The sequence below is a fragment of the Lemur catta genome, chromosome 1, assembly GCF_020740605.2.
Source record: "Lemur catta isolate mLemCat1 chromosome 1, mLemCat1.pri, whole genome shotgun sequence".
In the NCBI taxonomy this organism is placed as follows: Eukaryota; Metazoa; Chordata; class Mammalia; order Primates; family Lemuridae; genus Lemur; species Lemur catta.
Window position 1 is genome coordinate 116,090,062 of NC_059128.1, and position 21,555 is coordinate 116,111,616.

A 21,555-nucleotide genomic window follows, 5' to 3' on the forward strand; every position below is an offset into this window, starting at 1 on the left:
AGACCCGCCAACAGATTGGGCAGATGTGGCAGACAGACTGACGCATTCACAGACGGGATCTGGCCAGACAGTCACACCCAGCACAGAGAGGCACGGACAGGCCACAGTGAGATATTCATAAACACATCGGCACAGACACCGAGAACCTGTTGACACTTGCACGCACATGCACAGGGACCAGCCACAGACGACATACACACAGAGGTCAGCCACAAATCTCTCTCTCTCTCTCTCTCTCACACACATACACACACCAGCCACAGATCTCACACACAGAGACTTCACACACCAATACACACACACACAAACCAGCCACAGATCAATCTCTCTCACACACACAGACCAGTCACAGATTGTATACACACATACATACAGACCAGCCACAGATCTCACACACACACACACGTACACACCACATATAAATCAGCCACAGAACACACACACACAGGCAAGCCACAGATTTCACACACAGAGACCTTACACACACACATATACACACACAGTGACCAACAGAACAAACACACACACACAAACAAGACACAGATCTCTCTCTCTCTCTCTCTCACACACACACACACACACAGAGCAGTCACAGATTGTATACACACATACATGCAGACCAGCCACAGATCTCACACACATGCAAACAGACATGCACACCAGACACAAATAGAGTAGCCACATGAACTCCAAAACAACTTTCATGCACATGCATGTAGGCGACACATGCAACCAGTCCCATAGGTCACACACACAAAGCAGAACAGAACCTTCCACAGAGGGGCCCTATACCCCCTGCAGGGTTGGGCCAACACACAGACATAGGGAAGGTGACAGGCCTCACGCACAATGACAGACCCTAACAAGCCAGGCACACACTTGCTCCCTGGGACCTTGCTGAGGTTCTGTGGGGCAGTGGGCTCCACAGCCTGTCTCTGCCACCCGCCCCCCCAGATCCAGTCGCTTCCCCAAACATCAGCCCCACTTCCCTCCCTCCCTGGTGTTTGTCACTGCCCCTAGGAGGCCCAACTCAGCAGCCTCAGCTCCTGCTGGGGTGTGGGCCTGCTTTCTCATTGGGTTCCCCAGGGTCCCTGTGATGCTCAGGCCCCCCAAGCCTGCACCAGCAGTGTCAGGGACAGAATCAGCTTCCTGGGAAACTCCCCCCATGCCCAGCTGAGTCAGCCTGGACAGAGAGAAAGAATCTCTCCTTCCTGCTTCCAAGAAACCCAACAGCTTCCTCTCCAGGAGAGGGGGTGAGGGACCCCCAAACCACAGAGGTGGAGGAGGGAGGTGGTGGTGGCAGGCAGGCAAGGAGTTCCTGGGGGGAGGGCTCCTGTGACTCTCAGCCTCTTCCTGCCCAGCCACCAGTCCACACCCAGGGGCAGGGACGAGGGAGGCTGGGTGCTGTGACTTGTGGGTTCTTGCCCTGGCCTGCCCACTGGCTGACTCATGGGCAGCCCCCGGCCCAGTTTCCTGGTGAAGGCCCCACCGGTCAGTGGGGCCAGCAGGGAGGGGGGGTCACCAAGCTATTTATAAGAAGGAGAAGTCCCTCATGCCAAGGCCAAAAGCCCCAAATAGACCTGCGGGTGGGGGTGGGTGAACTTCCTCCTTAGCCTGCCCCTAGGCCCTGGGCCCTGGGTGTCGGGGAGGCCTAGGCAGTACCCAGGTGCCAGTCTTCCTGCTCAGGCCAGGCAGGGGAGGGGGCAGGCCTGGCGCCAGTGGGGCGGCATGAGGGGGTGGTGCCCAGGCCACAAGGGTGAGACTGGCAGGGGCCTGGAACCGGCTGTACCAGCTTGGCTGGGCCCCCGCCCTCCTGGCTGGCCCAATCCCCACCCCCTGCTCAAACACCCATGCAGAATGCATGGAACGACCCCACTCCAACATGCTGGGCTGCACACAAAGACCAGTGCCCTCTCCCTGTGCCCAACTCCACTTTTCCCCCAATTAAAGGAGACCCTTTGTGAAAGGGCCTGCAGAACTTGGGATGCAGTTGGTACCATATAAATGCCTGTCTGGTTGTGATTACCCACAGTATAGTGGCCAAAGCTCTGGAGCCAGGCAGCTGGGGTTATACCCTGATTCTAGCACTTACAGCTTTGGGACACAGGGCAAGTTCCTTTATCTCCTGTGCCTCAGTTTCTCATCTGTTAAATGGGGAATCCAAGCTGGGCATGGTGGCTCACGCCTGTAATCCCAGCAGTTTGGGAGGCTGAGGCAGGAGGATTGCTTGAGGCCAGGAGTTTGGGACCAGACTGAGCGACATAGTGATACCCAATCTTTACCCGCCCCCCCAAAAATGGGGATCTAAATAGCATGCATTTTGCCAGATTGTTCGAAGAAGCCAATTACCTATTTTATGTAAAGCATTTGGAAGAGTGGCCCACAGTAGGAGCCGTATAAGTGTTAGCTATTAAAATAATAATTATTATTTCTCAGCCTGTCTGCCTATCTTAAGTGTCTCTGAGTCTCACTGTCAGCATGACGCTAACCCTGCACCCGTTTGTCTCTCTGGGCATCTCTCCCTGCCGTGACCCCTTGCCACCATACACCCACTCTTCTTTATTCTGTCTTCGCCCTCCCCCTCGACCCTCTCTGGGACTCCCCTGTGGCATGGCCAGCCTGGGCACTGACCAGGGCTGACTCACTGTGGCCTCCTGGCCCGTGGGACCTGCAAGTTGGCGACTCAAGGTGCTGCCCTCAGGCCTGTCCTGCCCAGCCCCAAAACGCTGCCCACTGCACCCCCATGGGGCCTAGCCAGATGTCAGCTGCAGTTATTAGCCTAGGCGGGAGACTCAGGCCTGGCAGCGTGCCCACCAGACTCAGCGGCCTCCGGAATCTCCCTTGAGCCTGGGGCGGGGGAGGAGAGCCACTGAAGCAAGGGGAAGAGGGGAGGGGGCATTTAGGGGTCACAGGGACCCTCCAAAGATGGGACGCCCCCAGCTTCTCCTGGGATCTTTCTCCACAAGGCCACTGCTGTGCTGGACTTCCTCCTGCCCCCACATAGCTCAGTTTCTTTCTTGACTGTTTCGTTTTCTTTCTCTCCTCCACACTTGGTGAACTCTGTGCTGCCTCACAGAGCCTGGCCCTCAGCCTTTCTCTACCCTAAAGAAACTTCCATCTTCCAAGAAGACAGAGGCCTGGGAAGCTGAGCAAGAGAGAGACAGAGACTGGGCTTCTCACCTTTGGTTCTAGTGGCTCATACCCAAACTGCTTGGAAGTCCCACCTTAAGTCTAACTGGAAGCCTCACCATCTAAACCTCCATCCAGCCCTTCCTAGGGAAGGGGCTCTGGGTTCCCTCGTATTTTCCTCCTGGATTTTCAGATCCCCTCTGAGTGGGGGGAGGGAAGCCCTCAGATGGGGGAGACACTCTGGGAAGGGAGGGGGAATCCCTTCTAGGTATGGTCCACGGGACCCTCAGACTAATAGGGGAGTGGGGCCTCTGACCTACAAGAGTGAGGGAGGGGTACCCCCAGTCCCTAGGGGTGTAGGGAAAGGAGCCCTAGACCTCCCGGTAGAAGGGAAGGGCACCCCGCCCCAAGGAGGAGGCAGCGCCGTGCCAGACCGCTCAGGCGCCGGGGGTTCCTGGAGGCATCGGCCCGCCCCCTCCGATCCCCGTCGGGCCAGGGGCGAAGTCCGACCCAGGCCCGCGGGCAGGCGGAGACCTGCCGGGCTGGGTCGTGCCGGGCCGGGCCTGGCAGGACGCAGCCCCAGCGCGGCAGGGCGGGGCCGGGCCAGGAGGCCGTGGGGGCCCCGGGGGCGGCGGCCGGGGCTGGTCTGGACTAGCCGTCCGGGGACTCGGGCGCGCCCTGGGACCTGGCAGATACTCCTGCTCCGGGCTCCTGGCTCCCGGCCCCAGGGCAGCGCTGGGCCCACCCCTTCCTGTGCCCTAATATGGGCGTCGGGGAGAGACTCCAGGGGCCGCCCCGCCCCCAGTCCTGCCTGCGGACTCCCGCCTGTCGCCATGGCGACCAGCGGCTGCGTCCCCCTCCGTTCGGCCAATGGAACAGTCCCCATGCGCCCTGTGTTCACGGTCCCGTGCAGGCGCCGCGGGCGGAACCATTGCTGGGGAGGAGAGGACGGTGGCTGGAGGCCTCTGTCTCATGGCTGGCTCCACGCACCCGCGCCTCCGCGGGGCTCGCACCCTCAGGTTCCTCTTTAGAGGCGCAGGATGCAGCCGGACCCAGGGCGGGGCGCACGGTCCCATAGGATCCAGTGACCGAGACAGGGCCGGGCTCCTTCCCCCGGGGCTGTTGCCACACTTCCTGCCTCGGTGCGTTTTCCTCAGCCTGTTTCTAAGGAAGGGAGTGGAGTTGTGCGACCGCACCCCGGCCGTCGGGCTGGGTCCAAACTCCAGGAGGCGACACGGTGTCGAGCAAGCCCAGGGTCACCAGGAGACGGTTTTGAGATGGGGGACAAAGTATACAGGTGCCTAGGGAGTCACTCACGAGGGTGAGCTCTAGGCATGGAAGATACAGTAGTCCGGGTCCCCGGGGTCCTCAAAGCCCCCTCCTCACATGTCTCAACTGGGTACCCTCCTGTCATTGTCCTCAGCTCTGAAAGTGTGTTCCGACCCCCCTCTAACTCTCCATCTGGGCTTCGCAGATGACCCTAGTGATCCCCAACCTCTAACATATGTCCCCATCTACCCCACATATTTAATGTGATCAATGCACCCCAGAACACGTACTTTCTGCATATCTAGATCTCCCCAATTCCTTCTTCCCATGGACTCTGGGACCCTATTTATTTCTTGCATAATGGATCCTGTAGCCCCGCCCCTGAACCCTTTTGATCTCTCCCCTCCTCCCTCCTTTGAAAATTCTGGTCCCTCAACCCCCGTGTGCCCGGGACCCCCAGTCAATTCCTGGGTCAGGTGTCTCCTCACCCCCTCCCGGTTTACCCTGCTTAAGAATCTATTTCCTGCTTTTTGGGGTCTTCCAGTGTATTGTCAGCCCGTCTACCCCTCTCGCATACTCAGGGTCCTCAGGTTCTTCCGTGGACACCCTGGGATCGTTTCCTCGCTTGCTCTGAACCAGGTCCTGGCATTCATCCTAGTGTACTCTAGGGAACTCATCACCCTCCCCGAAACCCCTAACTCTTGTGCCTCGGGACCCCCAGAACCTCCTTCCACGCGTACCCCGGGGTCTCTAGTGCCCCTCCCCCTGCAGCCCTGCCGAGCTACTGGGCCCGTGGCCGCTGTTTACAAGGACACGCGCTTCCTGACAGTGACGCGAGCCGCCTCCTCCCCTTCCCCACGCTCGAGGAGGGGGGTGCGGGGGCCAGGCTCCGGCGACGGCCAATCGGAGCGCACTTCCGCAGCTGACAAGCGCCGTATAAAAGCGTGTGGCTCCGGCTGAGCGGCAGGGACCTTGAGGGCGGCCAGGCCAGCATCGGAGCCAGCTGGGAGTGGGGAGCGGGAGGAAGCGACGCCGAGAAAGCGAGCGCTCCAGAGAGGGCGAGAGGGGCTTAGGAAGCCGGACACATCCTTCGCGCACAGCTGCCGGCTGGCTGCTCCCAGCCGGTGCCAGCCCCCGGGAACGCGCGACCAGACACCCAGTCCCGCCACAGCCGCGGACAGCGCGCCGCTCGCCGCAGCGAGGCCCGGGGCGGCCTCGCAGGGACCCTCCCCAGACCGCCTGGGCCGCCCGGATGTGCACTAAAATGGAACAGCCCTTCTACCACGACGACTCATACCCAGCGGCGGGATACGGCCGGGCCCCTGGCGGCCTCTCTCTACACGACTACAAACTCCTGAAACCCAGCCTGGCGCTCAACCTGGCCGACCCCTACCGGAGTCTCAAGGCGCCCGGGGCGCGGGGCCCCGGCCCGGAGGGCAGCGGTGGCGGCAGCTACTTTTCCGGTCAGGGATCAGACACCGGCGCGTCTCTCAAGCTCGCCTCATCGGAGCTGGAGCGCCTGATCGTCCCCAACAGCAACGGCGTGATCACGACGACGCCCACACCCCCGGGACAGTACTTTTACCCCCGCGGGGGTGGCAGCGGCGGAGGTGCAGGGGGCGCAGGGGGCGGCGTCACCGAGGAGCAGGAGGGCTTTGCTGACGGCTTTGTCAAAGCTCTGGACGACCTGCACAAGATGAACCACGTGACACCCCCCAACGTGTCCCTGGGCGCCAGCGGGGGACCCTCGGCCGGGCCCGGGGGCGTCTACGCCGGCCCGGAGCCGCCTCCCGTCTACACCAACCTCAGCAGCTACTCCTCAGCCTCTGCGTCCTCCGGAGGCGCCGGAGCTGCCGTCGGGACCGGGAGCTCATACCCGACGGCCACCATCAGCTACCTCCCGCACGCGCCGCCCTTCGCCGGGGGCCACCCGGCCCAGCTAGGCTTGGGCCGCAGCGCCTCCACCTTCAAGGAGGAACCGCAGACGGTGCCAGAGGCGCGCAGTCGCGACGCCACGCCGCCCGTGTCCCCTATCAACATGGAAGACCAAGAGCGCATCAAAGTGGAGCGCAAACGGCTGCGGAACCGGCTGGCGGCCACTAAGTGCCGGAAGCGGAAGCTGGAACGCATCGCGCGCCTGGAGGACAAGGTGAAGACACTCAAGGCCGAGAACGCCGGGCTGTCGAGTACTGCCGGCCTCCTCCGGGAGCAGGTGGCTCAGCTCAAACAGAAGGTCATGACCCACGTCAGCAACGGCTGCCAGCTGCTGCTCGGGGTCAAGGGACATGCCTTCTGAGCGCCTACCCCCCCTTACGGACATCCCCAGCCTGGACGGCTGGGCGCACTCCTCCCACTGGGAGCGAGGGGGCAGGTGGTGGGCACCCGCCCTGGGGCCTGAGGGCGCCGCAAACCACACTGGACTCCGGCCCGCCAGCTCTGCGCCCAGTCCTTCCACCTCGACGTTTACAAGTCCCCCGTCCCACGTTTTTTTGTATGTTTTTTTTTTTCTGCTGGAAACAGACTAGATTCATATTGAATATAATATATTTGTGTATTTAACAGGGAGGGGAGGAGGGGGCGATCGCGGCGGAGCTGGCCCCGCCGCCCTGGTACTCAAGCCCGCGGGGACACTGGGGAGGGGATCCCCGCCCCCTGCCCTCCCCCCTCTGCATCGTACTGTGGAGAAGAAACACGCACTTGGTCTCTAAAGAGTTTATTTTAAGATGTGTTTGTGTGTGTGTGTGTTTGTTGTTCTGACTTTTTATTGAATCTATTTAAGTAAAAAAAAAATGGTTCTTTATTAATTTCTGTTGTCTTTTTTTCCAAGCCCGGAGGGCGGAGGGAGGAGAGCCTCAGGCTACCCCCACCTCACTGCTGTTGGTGGCTCCCCCGTGTACGTGTCCCCCACCCTCGCCAGCTCTGTCTAGGCATCTCGTGGTCCCAGCCCGGGATTCCAACCCTTCCGGTGTCTCCTGGTCTCCCGGGTTGGAAGGTCCCCGCGGGGTACCTGGTCCAGCCGCCCAGTAACCCGGGGGCAGGATGCCCTGGGCGAGACGCGAGTGCGCAGGCGCGACCCCGCCCCGCCGCGCGCGCAGGGGCTTTCCCCGCTGACGCCGCGGAAGCGCTGCCCATATATGGGCCGATTCTGCCCAGTGACGCGGCTGCGGTCTCTGGGCAGATTCCGGGAATCCCCTCCCCCGCTCTGCCGGGCAGGGCCACGGCGCCGGGAAGGGGGTTGGGATTTTCCCGGGCAGGCGGCTGCCTGGGCCCGGAAAGCCCCAGGCCTGGGTCCAGAGCGCCCAAGGTGGGCGGGCCGCGCTCCTGGGCCCCGGGAGCCACCCCCATGCCTGCCCCAACAGGCTGGCGCCAGGGCCCCGCCGCGCCCACGCCCCCTCCGTCTGACCCGGCCCGGGAGGAGGGTGGCTGCTGCCTCCGCGTCGTTGCCGACAACCCCATTCCCCCAACCCCCGCCAGGAAGGGCGGCGCCCGCCTGCCAAGTTTCCCCTCCCGGGTGCCAGGCCGAGAGCGGGGCGACTGCCAGGTCTGGTCCTGCTGGGGCAGCTGCTTGGGCCGCTGGGCGCCGCCACCACCCTCGTGCTGGGCTCTCTCCCCCAAAGCTGGGACGCGTGGGAGTGGGGGTGGGGTGGGGGCTGCTGGCGCGCCCCTTGGGGTCTGGCAGGCCTGGGAGCTGGAAGCCCTCAGAGCAGCTGAGAAAAACAGGCGGAGATGCCAGGCTACGGCGGTGGGTAGAACAGACACTTCATCAATTCATTTATAAAATACTGAACCACCAGGCCCTGGAGACACAGCCTGGACCAGCTCAGACACATTAAACAACAAACGTGATTCTTCGGAGGTGGTGGTGATTAATGCCAGCGAGAGAAAAAACAAGTGGAGGTGGTAGTGATGGGGCCAGGGGGCAGGCTGCCTTGCAGAGTGGAGTGGGGGTGTACATCTGCAATGGAGGCCACTTAGTTTTCAACACACTTGAAGGAACGAGGCCCTAAGAAAATCCTGGTAACCTCGTTCTGGCTGGAGGGAACGGCACATGCAGAGTTCCTGTGGCCAGAACAAGATCTACCTGGGAAAAAGCAGCAAGAAGCCAGTGTGCCTGGAAACGGACTGAACCACAACAGAGTGGATGAGGTCACCAGAGACCACGCAGAGGCCTCGGGGAGGAGTATTATACATTAAATTCCAAGGGAGGTGAGTGAGGTTAGGGGGTATTAGGCGGGGTAGGAGTATTAATAAGGGGTCTGTGGATTAAATGAGCATAGGAGCCCTGTCTGGGGAAAGAAATAGGATTCAGAGTGGCAAAGCCACTTGCCTGGACAGATACAGTATCAAACTGCACCCCTGGGAACCCTACCATACTCTGGACACCTGCCTCCTAATCTAACCCTCACCCTTCCACCCCAGGGGCAGACAGGTGGCCCTTCCAGCCTGCCGTGGGGCAGTGCTCACAACAGGGACTATGCACATAGCTCAGACACAGTCTTGGTCCTGCTCTTAGGGGTGGGTATCCACCCTCTTCCCTGTAACACTGGACTCAGCTGGCTTCCTTCCAGCCCCAGGGAGCCATCCTAGTAACTGGGGCCCTACATAGGGGCTGAGCCCTGAACCTCACACACTTTAATCTCCTTTAACTTGCGTGGTGATCTGGGCTTTGTAGTCCATTCCCATTTTACCGTTGCAGAGATCCATGGATGATCACAGCTCTTAAATGGCATTTGAACCCAGGCTGGCTGATGGCAAGATGTAGGGCATCCTGGGACTTGCTCTCTGCAAGGGGCAAACAGCACACCTTCCTTGGAAACCTCGCTCAGGCATGAGAATAAGCAGGGAGCATGGGGCAAGGCCACCACCTTGTGGCGAAGATATGTAACTACAGGGTCAGTTTCCCAGGTCAGAGCTGGGAGTAGGGGGAGGATGCCAGAACAGAGCGCGCAGACACAGACTAACATCTGTCCCCAATGCTTTATTGGTTACCTCTAGGTCTGTGCCAGGATGGGTGGGGTCATTATTCACCAGGTGCCATGTAGGGGCATAAGAAGACCTTGGTCTAGCCCTCCAGGGATTGTGGAGTTTAGAGGGGCAGGTTTAGCCTTTCCTGGGTCATCACAGGGCATCCAGGTAGGGGCACACGTGGGGGCCAACAGCACAAGGTCACTATCCATCTACCAGCCTAGTTGTGTTTGGAGAAGTACTCCTTGCTGTCATCCACGTTGGGCTTGATTGTGTCGCTGCCAGGCTTCCAGCCAGCGGGACAGACTGTGGGAAGACAGCCCCAAAGTCAAGGCGAGGGGATGAACAGAGGGAACACAGGAGCCTGAGTTGCAGAAGAGAAAGCTGGGAGCAAGTGGTCCAGGCCCAAGAATTTGCATATTGAGAGAAACTGCTAAGCCTAGCCGTAGTATTCCTTTTTTTTTTTTTTTTTGAGACAGGATCTCTCTTTTTTGCCTGGGCTACTGTGCAGTGGTGTCATCATAGCTCACTGCAACCTCAACGTCCTGGGCTCAAGCCATCCTCCTGCCTCAGCCTCCTGAGTAGCTGGGACTACAGGTTCACGCCACCATGCCCAGCTAATTTTTCTTATTTTTTGTAGAAATGGGGTCTCCCTATATTGTCCAGGCTGGACTTGAACTCCTGGCCTCAAATGATCCTCCCACCTTGGCCTCCCAAAGTGCTGAGACTACAGGTATGAGCCACTGTGCTCCACCGTCTTTCAATTTGTTTTTGGATCCTTTAATCCTACTTTTCTCCCTCAACCCCAGCCCTGCTGGACTTGAGAGCATGGTTAGGCTCTCTCCCCCACATGAGAACAGATCCCGATCCAACTAATATTATTCAAGCCTGACTTGGGACATGACATCTCAGCTACCTTCTGTGGATCTCTTATTACCTCCCAGCTCCCCAACCCTTGCGTTGGTGTATTTCCTCCACCAGACCAGAAACTTCCTGCAGACAAGACTCTGAGCTGAGTCTTCCTTGGGGCCCTAACATCCATCCCGGGTAGTAGGGAAGGCAGTGAATGTCCCCATAAGCAACAGAGGGGCTGAGTGTGTATCTGTGTGAACCCCCATGAACGTGTGTATCTGCTCACCTTCCCCGTGCTCGTCGGTGTATTGGAAGGCCTGGACCAGCCGCAGAGCCTCGTCCACAGAGCGCCCCACAGGCAGATCGTTAATAGTGATCTGGCGAAGGACACCCTTGCCGTCGATAATAAAGAGGCCCCTGAAGACATCAGTGTTCGCATGAGGAGCTGGGAGCCAGGGAAGGGACCACCAACCACCCACTGCCAGCCACAGGGCTGGGGGGGCCCCATAGTACCTGTAGGCAATGCCTTCATCGTCTTTCAGCACGCCATAGTCGTGAGACAAGCTTCTAGACACATCAGCAAGCAGGGGGATGTTCAGGGGGCCCAGGCCTCCCTCCTTCCGGGGGGTGTTAATCCTGGTGGTGGGGGAGACTGGGTTGAGACTTCAGAGATGCCTGGCACAGCAGGGTTTTCCCCCTGCAGGCCTGAGTATGATAAGGACTGGAGGCAAGAGATAGGTGCTTTCTAGTAGGGCTCTGGGAGCCCCACCCTGGGGTGAGTGCAAGGGCTGTTTCCCCACAGCTGGGAAGGCTAATCTTGAGAGCTAATGCTCCAGCTAAGTGGCTTCACATGTGCTGGTGACTACCAGCATCACTTAGAAGGAGGCTGCGTTAGAGTCCCCATCCTCCTCTAACCGCATCCTGGGGCCCAACCCTTCATGACCACGAACTAGAGTTTCTGCCTTTGTGAAATAGGGTGACACAGCCTCCCTCCTGAGAACTAGTAAGATATAGCAATTGCAACTCTATGCGCCAAGCAACATAGTTAACCAAATGCTAATTACTATCATCATCGTTGGGACTTGGGTGTCAATATTTCCATTATTTTCAAGATGAAGGAGGGAGGCCCATAGGTGGAGCAGTGGCTGGCCACTGATGCCACACAGCTCAGACCCTATGGTGAAGACTTAGCTGCTCCTTCCCTACTTCCCTCCCTCCTTGGTCCCTCGTCATACCAAGCCAGGTGGGTGAACTGAGAGTCCACAGAGACCCCCAGCACTTCGCAGCCCAGCTTGTGGAAGTCCTCAGCGTGATCGCTGAAAGCGATGATCTCCGTGGGGCACACAAAAGTGAAGTCCAGCGGGTAGAAAAAGAGGACCACGTACTTCCCTGGGAAGGAGGGGAATGGAGCAGTACGTAGGACCCAGCCAGCCCCTCTTACGCGTGGGACCCGCCCTCACCTGGACCCCATCCAGGCAGCCCTCACCTTTGTAGTCCGAAAGCTTCACCTCCTTAAAGGCGCCATCCACCACGGCAGTGGCTTTAAAGTCAGGGGCGGGCTTGCCGATTTGCACTTTGCAGATCATAACTGAAAGCTGAGACCCCCGCCCGGTCAGTGAGCGGAGAAAAGACCTTTTGTTCTCCCTTCCCAAGGTCACGCTGCGTAGTGGGCCTGGTTATTGAGTCAGAATGGCGGAGGAGATAACACTAACCCTCACCCTCCCCGGTATCAGGTCTGCGCGGCCCGCGAGACCCGCCCTCCTGCACAGAGCACAAGTGACCCAGCCTCTGCCACCAGCATCCCATTAGTGAGCCAGCTGAAGCGTGGTGGCGCAAGCCCCCAGTCCAGAAGGAGAGCGAGGGCCCCGGCGAGCAGGGGGCTGGGAGCCCGGCGATCCGGCCTGTGCGCCAAGGCGCTGGCCTCGGTTTCCCCCTCAAGGACAAAGGAGGCCACTACGGCGGATGGAAAACAAAGGCAGCCAGCGATGAGGTCAGGATAGGGCTGGAACTGCTCGAAGGGAGGTCTCCTCAGCCAAGTGCACTGGGGGTATCCATACCTGCGTGGGTAGAGGCCTGACGCAAGGACGACCAGACGCGTGGAGCTGCGTTCTCAGCGCCAAATGCGCCCTGGGCCGCCCAGGCTTTTATGCGCGGCCGGAACCAAGACGCGCAGGGCGCGGGGGGGAGGGGAAGCGGAGCGGCCGGGTCCATGAGTCTGCGGGCGGCGGGGGGAGACGCAGCTGCGGGCCGCGACCACTGCACCGGCCCGGGGAGGTTGGGTTGCACGGGCGCCCCAGACTCCTCGCGCGACTTTGCCCTGGAGCGCGTTGGGGGCAGTTGGAGTCGGGCATGGCCCGGAGCCAGGCGGCAGGGCTGCTGCTCCCTTTGCTGCTCCTGCTGCTGGCGACCCCTGCCCAGGTCTCCACGGACTACCAGTACTTCGGCCAGCGGAGCGAAGGTGACACCTGGGAGCAGCTGGGGCAGCAGCATCAAAAGGGTAACTGCAAATGGCGGGGATGGTGCTGGAAGGTGCCTCGGTGCCGTACTTCGCCAGCAAGCTGGAACCAGAACCTCCTCTAGGGGGACTTCAAATCTCCGCCCAGCTCCGCACTGGGTGGCATCTCCTTGGGCTAGTTATTTTTCTCTTAGGCTCAATTTATTACTCATCTATAAATTGAAAAAGACTCTGCCTTCAAGCTGCTCACAGGGGAAGAGGTGGCGTGGGCAGGCAATAAACACCGAAGGGGACACATCCATAAACTCATGGACAGGTGCAAGAAGGGGACTGGTGAGCTTGCAAAGTGGGAGAGGCCAGGCCGAAGAAGATAGGTAACCGGTGCAGCAGGAATGACAACCAAAATGCCCAAATGAAAAGATCTGGGGAGGCCGGGCGCGGTGGCTCACGCCTGTAATCCTAGCACTCTGGGAGGCCGAGGCGGGTGGATCGCTCGAGGTCAGGAGTTCGAGACCAGCCTGAGTGAGACCCCGTCTCTACTAAAAATAGAAAGAAATTATCTGGCCAACTAAAAATATATATAGCAAAAAAAAATTAGCCGGGCATGGTGGCACATGCCTGTAGTCCCAGCTACTCGGGAGGCTGAGGCAGTAGGATCGCTTAAGCCCAGGAGTGTGAGGTTGCTGTGAGCTAGGCTGACGCCACGGCACTCACTCTAGCCTGGGAAACAAAGTGAGACTCTGTCTCAAAAAATAAAATAAAATAAAAAATAAAAATAGAAAAGATCTGGGGAAACAGTGTCCAGGGAGAGGGAACAGCAAGTGCCAAGGCGAAAAGGCTTGACGGAGGAATGGAATAAAACCAGTGAGGTGTGGCAGACACCTGAGGAAGTAGGGTGTGAGGTGTCAGGGGTTTATGAGGACCACGGAGTTAGGATAAGACTTGTCCCATAGGAAAATAGGAAAGATTCAACAGGGCGCTGGAAAGGGCCTCCAATAAGCGCTCAATAAGTTGTAGCTGCTTTAAAAGTGATGCTAATAATTGCTTTTGTTCTACATGCTAGCACAGTGCCAGGGGATTTAAGTACCTTCATTATGTTAATGATGTCATTTAATTTACCACCTGACAGCCCTGCTGGTCAGATGGCACTGTGCCGGCTGGATAGGCCCATGACCACGCCCCTGAAGACAGGAGACTACTTCGGATGGCGGGCACGGAGGATGTTGTACCCCACTCCCAACTGGGCAGGCTGGCATAGATTAGAAGTGTCAGTTTGTAGTCCCTCTGGGCCACGCAGCAGATATGTGATCGTGGAAGGGTAGCTTGCTTTCTCTAGATCTGTTTCCCCACCTGAGACTAAGGGAAAGATTAAATGGGATAATTTATGGCTGTGTGCTTGGCACAGAGGCAAAGTTCAGCCAATATGAGTTGCATTTATTTGTTAGGAACTTTGTCTTTTTCCCTTCCTTAGAGGAAGGGATGCGAGGTAGGGTCCCCTCCACGTGGATCTTCATCTAGGCTCTCTATTTCTAGAAGTGGAGGACTCCATCCTTGGCCCGTGGGGAAAGTGGCGCTGTCTCTGCCACCTGGGCAAGCAGGAGCGCAGCCGCGAGGTGCTGGGCACAGCGCCGGGTCCGGTGTTCATGGACCACGAGAACCTGGTCCAGATACGGCCCTGTTTGCAACGAGATTGTCCATCCTGCAAGCCAATCGACTGCGACTGGAGGCCCTGAGCCCAAGTGAGAGAGGGTGCAGAGTAGGCGGGGCAGGGACAGGCTGGCAGGTCCGGGGGGGGGCCAAGGGGTGGGGATGGGTATGAGGTGAGTATGGGAAAGGGAGAACTGGGACTCTAAGTCTAGGACTTGAAGCTGGTGTTGGGAGGAAAACTGAGTCAGGAGTCGTGAGCCCCTCTGATATCTGGGGATAAAGGAAGAAAAGAAGGGAGGAGGGAGGAAGAAGGGGAGATAGATGAACTGGGACCCTGAGGAAGGGGGCATGAGTCTGGTGAGGGGCTGGAACCCAAAGACAGAAAACTTGAGCCCCTATGAATCCAGGGAATAGGAGAGGGGCGGTCAGAGTAGTGGAAGGGCCTCGGTGGCGTGAGCATCAGGAAGATAGGGGACAGTGGGAGAACAGGTGGGGATGGGGACACGAAACCTGAGATGACAGGAATGAGCTGCGTGGTGGGTGAAGACCTTTGGGGGTGGGGGAGGCTTGGCCCGAATGAAAGAGAGGGTAGGAAGCAGTGATCCTGGTGAGGTTGGGGGGTTCGAAGGAGCGATCAGGGAGGGAGTTGGGGGCCTGAGCCCAGTGGAAGCGGGGATACCTAGACCAGGGGGCTTAGAATGTGTGGAGGGGCAGGGACCGCGAGTAAAGGGCCCGAAATCCAGGTGGCGAACGGGGACCCAGTGATGCGGAGACCAGTGTTCTGGGAGGGCAGTGATATTTGACCTTCTAGGCTCCCCCTAGAGCTGGATCTTTGAGGCTAAGCCTCACTTTCCCGTTAAATACCCTCTCGTCCCACCAGCCTTAGTGGGCGGGGCCCTAGAGACCCTGGGGTGGAGCTTGCAGAGCGACCCCACCCACCCGGTTCCGCAGAGTCAGCCCTCGCAGACTACAAGTCCCAAGAGGCCGCGCGGTAGCCAGCGCCGGCGCCCGCGGCGCAAACGACAAGGGCGGCGGGATCGTCGGGGCGTGTCCTGCCCAATGATTGGTTGGGATCGGGCGCCGCCGCGGGGCCCGCGGAAAACGCGCCTGGGGACCTGATCCGGCAGCCCTTGTTCTTGCAGCTGGTGGCGGCGGCGGAGGCCGTATGGATCTCGGCGAGCTGGAGAGAGACAATACAGGCCGGTGTCGCCTGAGCTCGCCTGTGCCTGCGGTGTGCCGCAAGGAGCCTTGCGTCGTGGGCGTCGATGAAGCGGGCCGGGGCCCGGTGCTGGGTGCGCCCCCGGGCCGGGGAGGGGGTGGGGCGTGGTAAGGAGGGGTGCAAGTTGCACTGGTGCGAGAGGCAGGATTGCACCTGACCCGGGGAAGGGGGTGTTAGTGGTGATGGCCATGGCATCAGGGATGGCCCCTTTTATGAGCTTACTGGTTAAACTCCCATCCCCGGAAGTTTGACTCCCCTCCTTTCCAGGCCCAATGGTCTACGCCATCTGTTACTGCCCCCTGTCCCGCCTGGCAGATCTGGAGGCCCTGAAAGTGGCAGGTGAGCACTGGATGTACATCTGGGGAAGGGGTTCCTGGGCATGTGCATGGGCGGGTGAGAACTGGAGGGGGAAGGGCAGGAGTTGGGAGAACTAGCTGCACCCCTTCCCTCCCAACCCTCTCCCAGACTCAAAGACCCTGTCGGAGAGCGAGCGGGACAGGCTTTTTGCGAAAATGGAGGAGGACGGGGACTTTGTGGGCTGGGCACTGGATGTGCTGTCTCCAAACCTCATCTCTACCAGCATGCTTGGGCGGTGAGGGGTCCCCGGAGGGGCTGGGGAGAGGGGAAACCAGCATGGCCTGGTCTAGGCTCTGTGCCTAGCATGGGGTTAACTGGGCTCTGTTCCCCACCACAGGGTCAAATACAACCTGAACTCTCTGTCCCATGATACAGCCACGGGGCTGATACAGTATGCATTGGACCAGGGCGTGAAAATCTCCCAGGTGAACTAACTGTTGGGTTGCCCCCATTTGATCATCTCAGGATAAAATGTCCAAAAAATGTAGTGAGCAGATTTAGACTCAGATACCTCTGGAGTGCCTCAGGGATAGTCATTGCTGCTGTTGATTTCCTAGTCTTGTTCTCGTCCTGAATATGAGGCCCACCCAGGACTATGGTAGAGCCCTCAGCCCCATCTCCATCTAATCTCTGCCCTTATTCTAAAGGCTCAGTGTCCTGAACAAATATCTCATCTGTCCACCTGACCACAGCCTTTGTCCTAGTCCAGGGCACCCCCCTGCCCCTCCCTGGATGCCTGCTCAGCTTCCTGTCTTGTCCCCCACCGCCAGTCCCCTCCTCTCAATCTGCTCCCCACTCATCAGCAGACAGTCGTCTTTTTGAAATGTAAATCTTGACATTTAGTTTTCCAATCACGGCAGATTTTCACAGTGGAAATTAAATCAGGAAGATTCATAGTCAGTTGGGTGAGAATGAGATTAAATTACCAGAGGAAAACATAAATCGGTGTTGCATCCAGTGCTCAGAGGCAAAGAACAGGATGTATTGAGAGAAGAGGGGGGACATAAACTTGAGATAGGATTGCTGCAGGGGAGGCCTTGTTGAGGAGGTGGCTGAGGCCCAGGCTTGGAATGCAGAGTTGGTGACATAGTAACTGGAGCAGACAGACAAGGGCCTCCACCTTGCTGGTAAGTGAAAAGGTGATTTCTGAAAACAATAACTGTTGTAAAGAGACCACTTGTCCCCAGCAGTTCCTTGACCTCATTTCTCTGCTCCAGCCTCGGGCTTTTGTACTTCTGTCCAGCACTGTCAATGTGGTCCCCACTCTGGGGCTTTGCACTGGCTGTTCCCCCTGCATGGAGCACCCTATCCCAGCTCTCCTCCATATGGTTCGTTTGCTCACCTCTTTCAAGCTTTTATTCAAATGTCACCACCTCAGAGAGACCCTTCCCTGAACCTTTCTTAGCACTGTTTATGATAAGCAGCCAGGCACTGTGGCTCACACCTGTAGTCCCAGCTACTCAGGAGGCTGAGGCGGGAGGATCACGTGAGCCCGGGAGTTTGAGATTATACTGAACTGTGATCACACGACTGCACTCCAGCCTGGGTGACAGACAGAGACCCTGTCTCTTAATAAATAAAATGAAATAAAATTAGAACCCCTCCCAATTCCACCCTATTCTTGCTTTCTTATCCTTTTTCTTGGCTGTGACCTCACCAAGGTTTCTACTCCACCCGCAAAGGCAGTCATTTTTGTCTAGTGTGTTTGCTGTCTTGTCCTCAGCACCTAGAATGGCATCTGGCGTGCAGGAGGTGCTCAATAAGTGTAGAATGGATGCAGCATGACCAGGGAAAGCCTCTGTGGGAGGTGACATTTTGAGCTGAGACCTCTGATAGAAGGATCTAGCCTGGGCGCAAGCTGTGAGAAGAGCATTCCAGGTAGCAAGTGCCAAGCCTTTGAGGCCGGATCATTGGCACAGTTGTTTTCTAGATGTTTGTTGAATGAATATATTTGTCCCTGTGGCAGGTGTTTGTGGACACCGTGGGGATGCCAGAAACATACCAGCAGCGGCTTCAGCAATGCTTTCCTGGAATCAAGGTGACAGTCAAGGCCAAAGCAGATGCCCTCTACCCCGTGGTCAGTGCCGCCAGCATCTGTGCCAAGGTTGGCCCCCTCCTCCCCCTGGCTATAGCCAGCTCCCTGCATCCCCCTGGGCAGGGGACAGACATGGCTGCCACGGAGGAGGGAGACTCCAAGTGCCCATCCTGCCCACAGGTGGCCCGAGACCAGGCTGTGAGGAACTGGCAGTTTGTGGAAACACTGCAGGACTTTGATGCGGATTATGGCTCAGGCTACCCCAACGGTGAGCAGCGGGCAGTCCCGCCCACCTCTGGAACTGCCCTGAGACAGAGATCATGGTAATAACATTGACGTGGCCAGTACTAAGCTTACTTCTGAGGTTTTCTAACTTGTTCTGGTCACAGTGAGGGACTGAAAGCCAAGGTGGGCATCTGTCCATTTGTAAAGGGGAAGGGGGCAGGAATGAAAGGCACTCACTCATGTCTGGTGGCCTCAGCTCAGAGGCAATCTCTCCAAACTGCACCTTGAGGAACTCTGGGCCAGGTGAAGAGTGGCCATGACCTGCCTGTGCAAAGGTCCTGGGGCAGGAAGGTACCTCAGACAGTGGGAGGTGTCTTGAGTACTCAGGAGAAGCCCGTAGACAACTGTGGCGAGGAGCTTGGGCGTTATGGCGTGGCTCAGGGCTGTCACCATTGCCCATCCCACCCCAGATCCCAAGACAAAAGCATGGTTGAGGAAACATGTGGAACCTGTCTTCGGCTTCCCGCAGTTTGTCCGGTTCAGCTGGCGCACGGCCCAGGCCATCCTGGAGAAGGAGGCAGAAGGTGTTATGTGGTAGGTGTCCTGAGAGTGCTGTGTGGAGGGAGGGAGGGCTGCTCCCCCTGGAAGTGGTCAGTGTCGACAGCTCTCTCTCACAGGGAGGACTCCTCAGCAGGGGATCAGGAGGGCACTGGAAGGATCACCTCCTACTTCCTCAGCGAAGGCCCCCAAACCTGCCCCCGTGCCCCCCACCGATACTTTCTGGAGTGTGGCCTGGAGCCAGCCACCACCCTCTAGGAGCCAGCCTGTACTCCCTCTACCTGCCTCCCCTGCAGGTGATTAAAGGTGTTTAAGGAGAACGAAAAATAGAGGCTGTACTTTGTGGCAGAGGTGGGGTGGGGATGAGCTTTGCACCTGGACCCAGTTACTGCCTTTTGGAACCTAAACAGAGTGGGCATTGGTTAAGTGATTTGATTTGGTTTGATTTTCGAAATATGTGACATATTTATATGACACATTAGAGAGACGGGAGGATCAGTTGAGGCCAGGAGTTCGAGACCAGCTGGGCAACATACTGAGACCCCCACCCTGTCCTCTACAAAAAATTTTTAAACATTAGCCAGGCATGGTGGCACAAGAGTATAGTCCCAGCTGCTTCAGAGGCTGAGGTGGGAGGATTGCTTGAGCCCAGGAGTTAAGGCTGCAGTGAGCTATGATCGCATCGCTGCACTCCAGCTTGGACATCAGAGGGAGACTCCTTTTCTCCTCATTGAGGGTTTCAAACATTCACTTCTGCTCTCAGAACAGCCCCGAGAGGGGCGATTCTTCCAAATGCCTTCAATTCATTCCTCTCTGCCCACCTACCTGCTGGTTCCTGTCTCCCGGGAGCACCTCACCTCCAATCTTACTTTCCCAAGTCCTGTCTTCAAGAGGCAGGCAAGAGTGTCAGTGGGATGGATCTTTCCCTGCTTAACCCCCTCCGTGGCTCTCACACTCCTTATCCCCAAGTTCAGGTGTCTTCACCTGGCGTCCAAGGTCTTCCATGATCAGACCCCATTTCCCAAGCTCCACCCCAGGCTTTCCTGGGCAGCTCGGAGTTCCCCAAACATGAAAGCTCTCCTTTTCCACAACTTGATCATCTGCCTGGAGATCCTTCAAATACTTGTCTCACTTTTCTTCCTTGACTGCTTCTCCTTGTCACAATAACACAGTCTATAAGATCAATAATACAGAACATAACATCATCTACACTGTTAATTGTGTGCTATGCTTTCTAAGCATTTTATTTGACATCCCTCCTATGAAGAGGAGTCTACAATGCCTCCCCTTGAATATGAGCTGGATTTGGTGACTCATTGTAGTGCACAGAAAGCAGAGATGTGACACTGTGACTTCCAAGGTTAAGTCATCAAAGGTGAAAGAACTTAAACCTGGCTTGCTCTCTTAAGACACTTCCTTTAGAAGCCAGCTGCTATATTGTTAGGAAGCCCAGGCCACAAGGAGTGGCCACATTAGCCATTCTGGCCAATAGCCCTAGCTGAAGTTCAAGGTAACAACTAGTGCCAGCTGGGTGCAGTGGCGCATGCCTGTAATCCTGGCATTCTGGGAGGCCAAGGCAGGAGGATCGCTTGAGCTCAGGAGTTCGAGACCAGCCTGAGCAAGAGCGAGACCGTGTTTCTAATAAAAATAGAAAAATTAGCCAGTTGTGGTGGCACGTGCCGTGTAGGCCTGGCTATTCTGGAGGCCAAAGCAGGGGGATCACTTGAGCCCAGGAGTTTGAGGTTGCAGTGAGCTATGATGACACCACTGCACTCTATCCAGGGAAACAGAATGAGACTCAGTCTCCCAGAGTGCCAGGATTACAAGCATGAGCCACCTCGCCAGGCCCCATCTCTGTTTATCTTTGATTCCCTTCCTGGTACTCCTACCCCTCTGCTGGTTCCAACACCTAACTTTCCTGGTGTGGAGGTGAGGGAATCCCACCAAGCCAACCTGGAACTTTTGCTGCCTTTTTGGGTAAATAGGCACATTTTAACTACTGGAATCATGGATTTACTAGTCTATCTTTGCTACTGTGGGGAGATGCTGTCACAGAGAATAGCAATAGAAAGATGCAGATAGATTTCTAACATCATATAAGCACCTAGATACACCCATTCGTGAAGCTTCGTCACTGTTCTGGGTAAAGGCACTTTGAACTGGGTTTTTCTCTGGCAGCTGAGAGAAGACTGTGACTCCCCCAGTGCAGCACTTCTTATGCAGCTCCATCTTCCCTGAGGACAGGGGGTGGGCCTGATCTGTTTATCTCCATGTTGTGCCTGAGACACAGGAGGCATCCATTAACCCTGCTCTATTGAACAGAACTGAAAAGGACATTGGTTCTCTTTTACAGGTGGGGGAACTGAGACTCTCCTGGGCCCTGTAGAGAGAAGAAGGATTAAAAGCAGTGTGCTTAACAAGTCCTGAATCTGAGTCCAGTTCTTTGCGTTAGGTCTTGGAGTGGGATATGGGAGGAGAGGAAGAGAGAGAGGAAGGAAGGAAAGGGGTACCTTATGTTGGACGTCTTTGGGCCTGCTTACTCAGAAGGGAAAGCCATAAGTGTGTCTTGAAGTCTATACAAGTCAGGCAGCTTCTTGGCAGGCCTGGTGGCACACAGTAGGAGGGCAAACCCCATACCCTCACCAGCCCCTCTTCTGACCCCCCCCATTTCTGACACTTGGGTATTCTGAGTTATGATGAATGCTCCAGTGTGGTATGAGCCATCTGTCATGTACACTTTAGTATGAATCAGTCGCTAACCCTAAAACCTGAGGATTAGAAGTGAGACACCTGTCACTTTTCTTGCAATTTTCCTTCTCACCCATTTCCCCAAGAAGCAGCGAC

The 21,555-nt window shown here is 57.2% G+C and overlaps 3 protein-coding genes across 6 annotated transcripts; 2 read left to right on the forward strand and 1 right to left on the reverse strand.

Moving 5' to 3' along the window:
- Window positions 1–5,350: 5,350 nt before the first annotated feature.
- JUNB (JunB proto-oncogene, AP-1 transcription factor subunit) lies at window positions 5,351–7,202 on the forward strand. Its single transcript, XM_045550196.1, has one exon. It carries the CDS (start codon window positions 5,651–5,653, stop codon window positions 6,692–6,694), a length of 1,044 nt encoding a protein of 347 aa, XP_045406152.1. The 5' UTR covers window positions 5,351–5,650; the 3' UTR covers window positions 6,695–7,202.
- Window positions 7,203–9,361: 2,159 nt separating this feature from the next.
- PRDX2 (peroxiredoxin 2) lies at window positions 9,362–12,743 on the reverse strand. Of its 2 annotated transcripts, none has more exons than XM_045550239.1 (6): window positions 12,273–12,743; window positions 11,702–11,887; window positions 11,451–11,604; window positions 10,729–10,851; window positions 10,502–10,632; window positions 9,362–9,669 (listed from the first exon to the last, which is right to left on the reverse strand). In XM_045550239.1, the coding sequence occupies exons 1-6, from the start codon at window positions 12,703–12,705 to the stop codon at window positions 9,584–9,586; spliced, it is 1,113 nt and encodes a 370-aa protein (XP_045406195.1). In that variant the 5' UTR covers window positions 12,706–12,743; the 3' UTR covers window positions 9,362–9,583. The 2 variants fall into 2 exon arrangements, with proteins under 2 accessions (XP_045406195.1, XP_045406200.1); XM_045550244.1 differs by having other exon boundaries at window positions 11,702–11,810; window positions 12,273–12,356.
- On the forward strand, window positions 12,028–21,139 carry RNASEH2A (ribonuclease H2 subunit A). 3 transcript variants are annotated; one of them, XM_045550210.1, is made up of 11 exons: window positions 12,028–12,205; window positions 14,204–14,409; window positions 15,460–15,609; window positions 15,804–15,875; window positions 16,002–16,128; window positions 16,231–16,318; window positions 17,860–17,997; window positions 18,109–18,196; window positions 18,683–18,747; window positions 18,831–19,007; window positions 21,065–21,139. In XM_045550210.1, exons 1-11 carry the CDS (start codon window positions 12,201–12,203, stop codon window positions 21,095–21,097), a joined length of 1,149 nt encoding a protein of 382 aa, XP_045406166.1. In that variant the 5' UTR covers window positions 12,028–12,200; the 3' UTR covers window positions 21,098–21,139. The 3 variants fall into 3 exon arrangements, with proteins under 3 accessions (XP_045406166.1, XP_045406183.1, XP_045406175.1); XM_045550227.1 differs by having other exon boundaries at window positions 12,037–12,205; window positions 18,624–18,747; XM_045550219.1 differs by lacking the exon at window positions 21,065–21,139 and having other exon boundaries at window positions 12,038–12,205; window positions 18,624–18,747; window positions 18,831–19,028.
- The last annotated feature ends 416 nt before the right edge of the window (window positions 21,140–21,555 follow it).

Bases quoted from the DNA above. Each gene is read 5' to 3' on its own strand.
- JUNB (XM_045550196.1), top strand. From the start codon at position 5,651: ATGTGCACTAAAATGGAACAGCCCTTCTACCACGACGACTCATACCCA.
- RNASEH2A (XM_045550210.1), top strand. The intron at 16,319-17,859 runs GTGAACTAACTG...TCCCTGTGGCAG, and splicing joins AGGGCGTGAAAATCTCCCAG to GTGTTTGTGGACACCGTGGG. The intron at 17,998-18,108 runs GTTGGCCCCCTC...TCCTGCCCACAG, and splicing joins CCGCCAGCATCTGTGCCAAG to GTGGCCCGAGACCAGGCTGT.
- PRDX2 (XM_045550239.1), bottom strand. From the start codon at position 12,705: ATGCTGCTGCCCCAGCTGCTCCCAGGTGTCACCTTCGCTCCGCTGGCC. The intron at 11,888-12,272 runs GTATGGATACCC...CTCAATAACCAG, and splicing joins TCAGGCCTCTACCCACGCAG to GCCCACTACGCAGCGTGACC. The intron at 10,852-11,450 runs GTATGACGAGGG...CCCCACCACCAG, and splicing joins CAGTTCACCCACCTGGCTTG to GATTAACACCCCCCGGAAGG.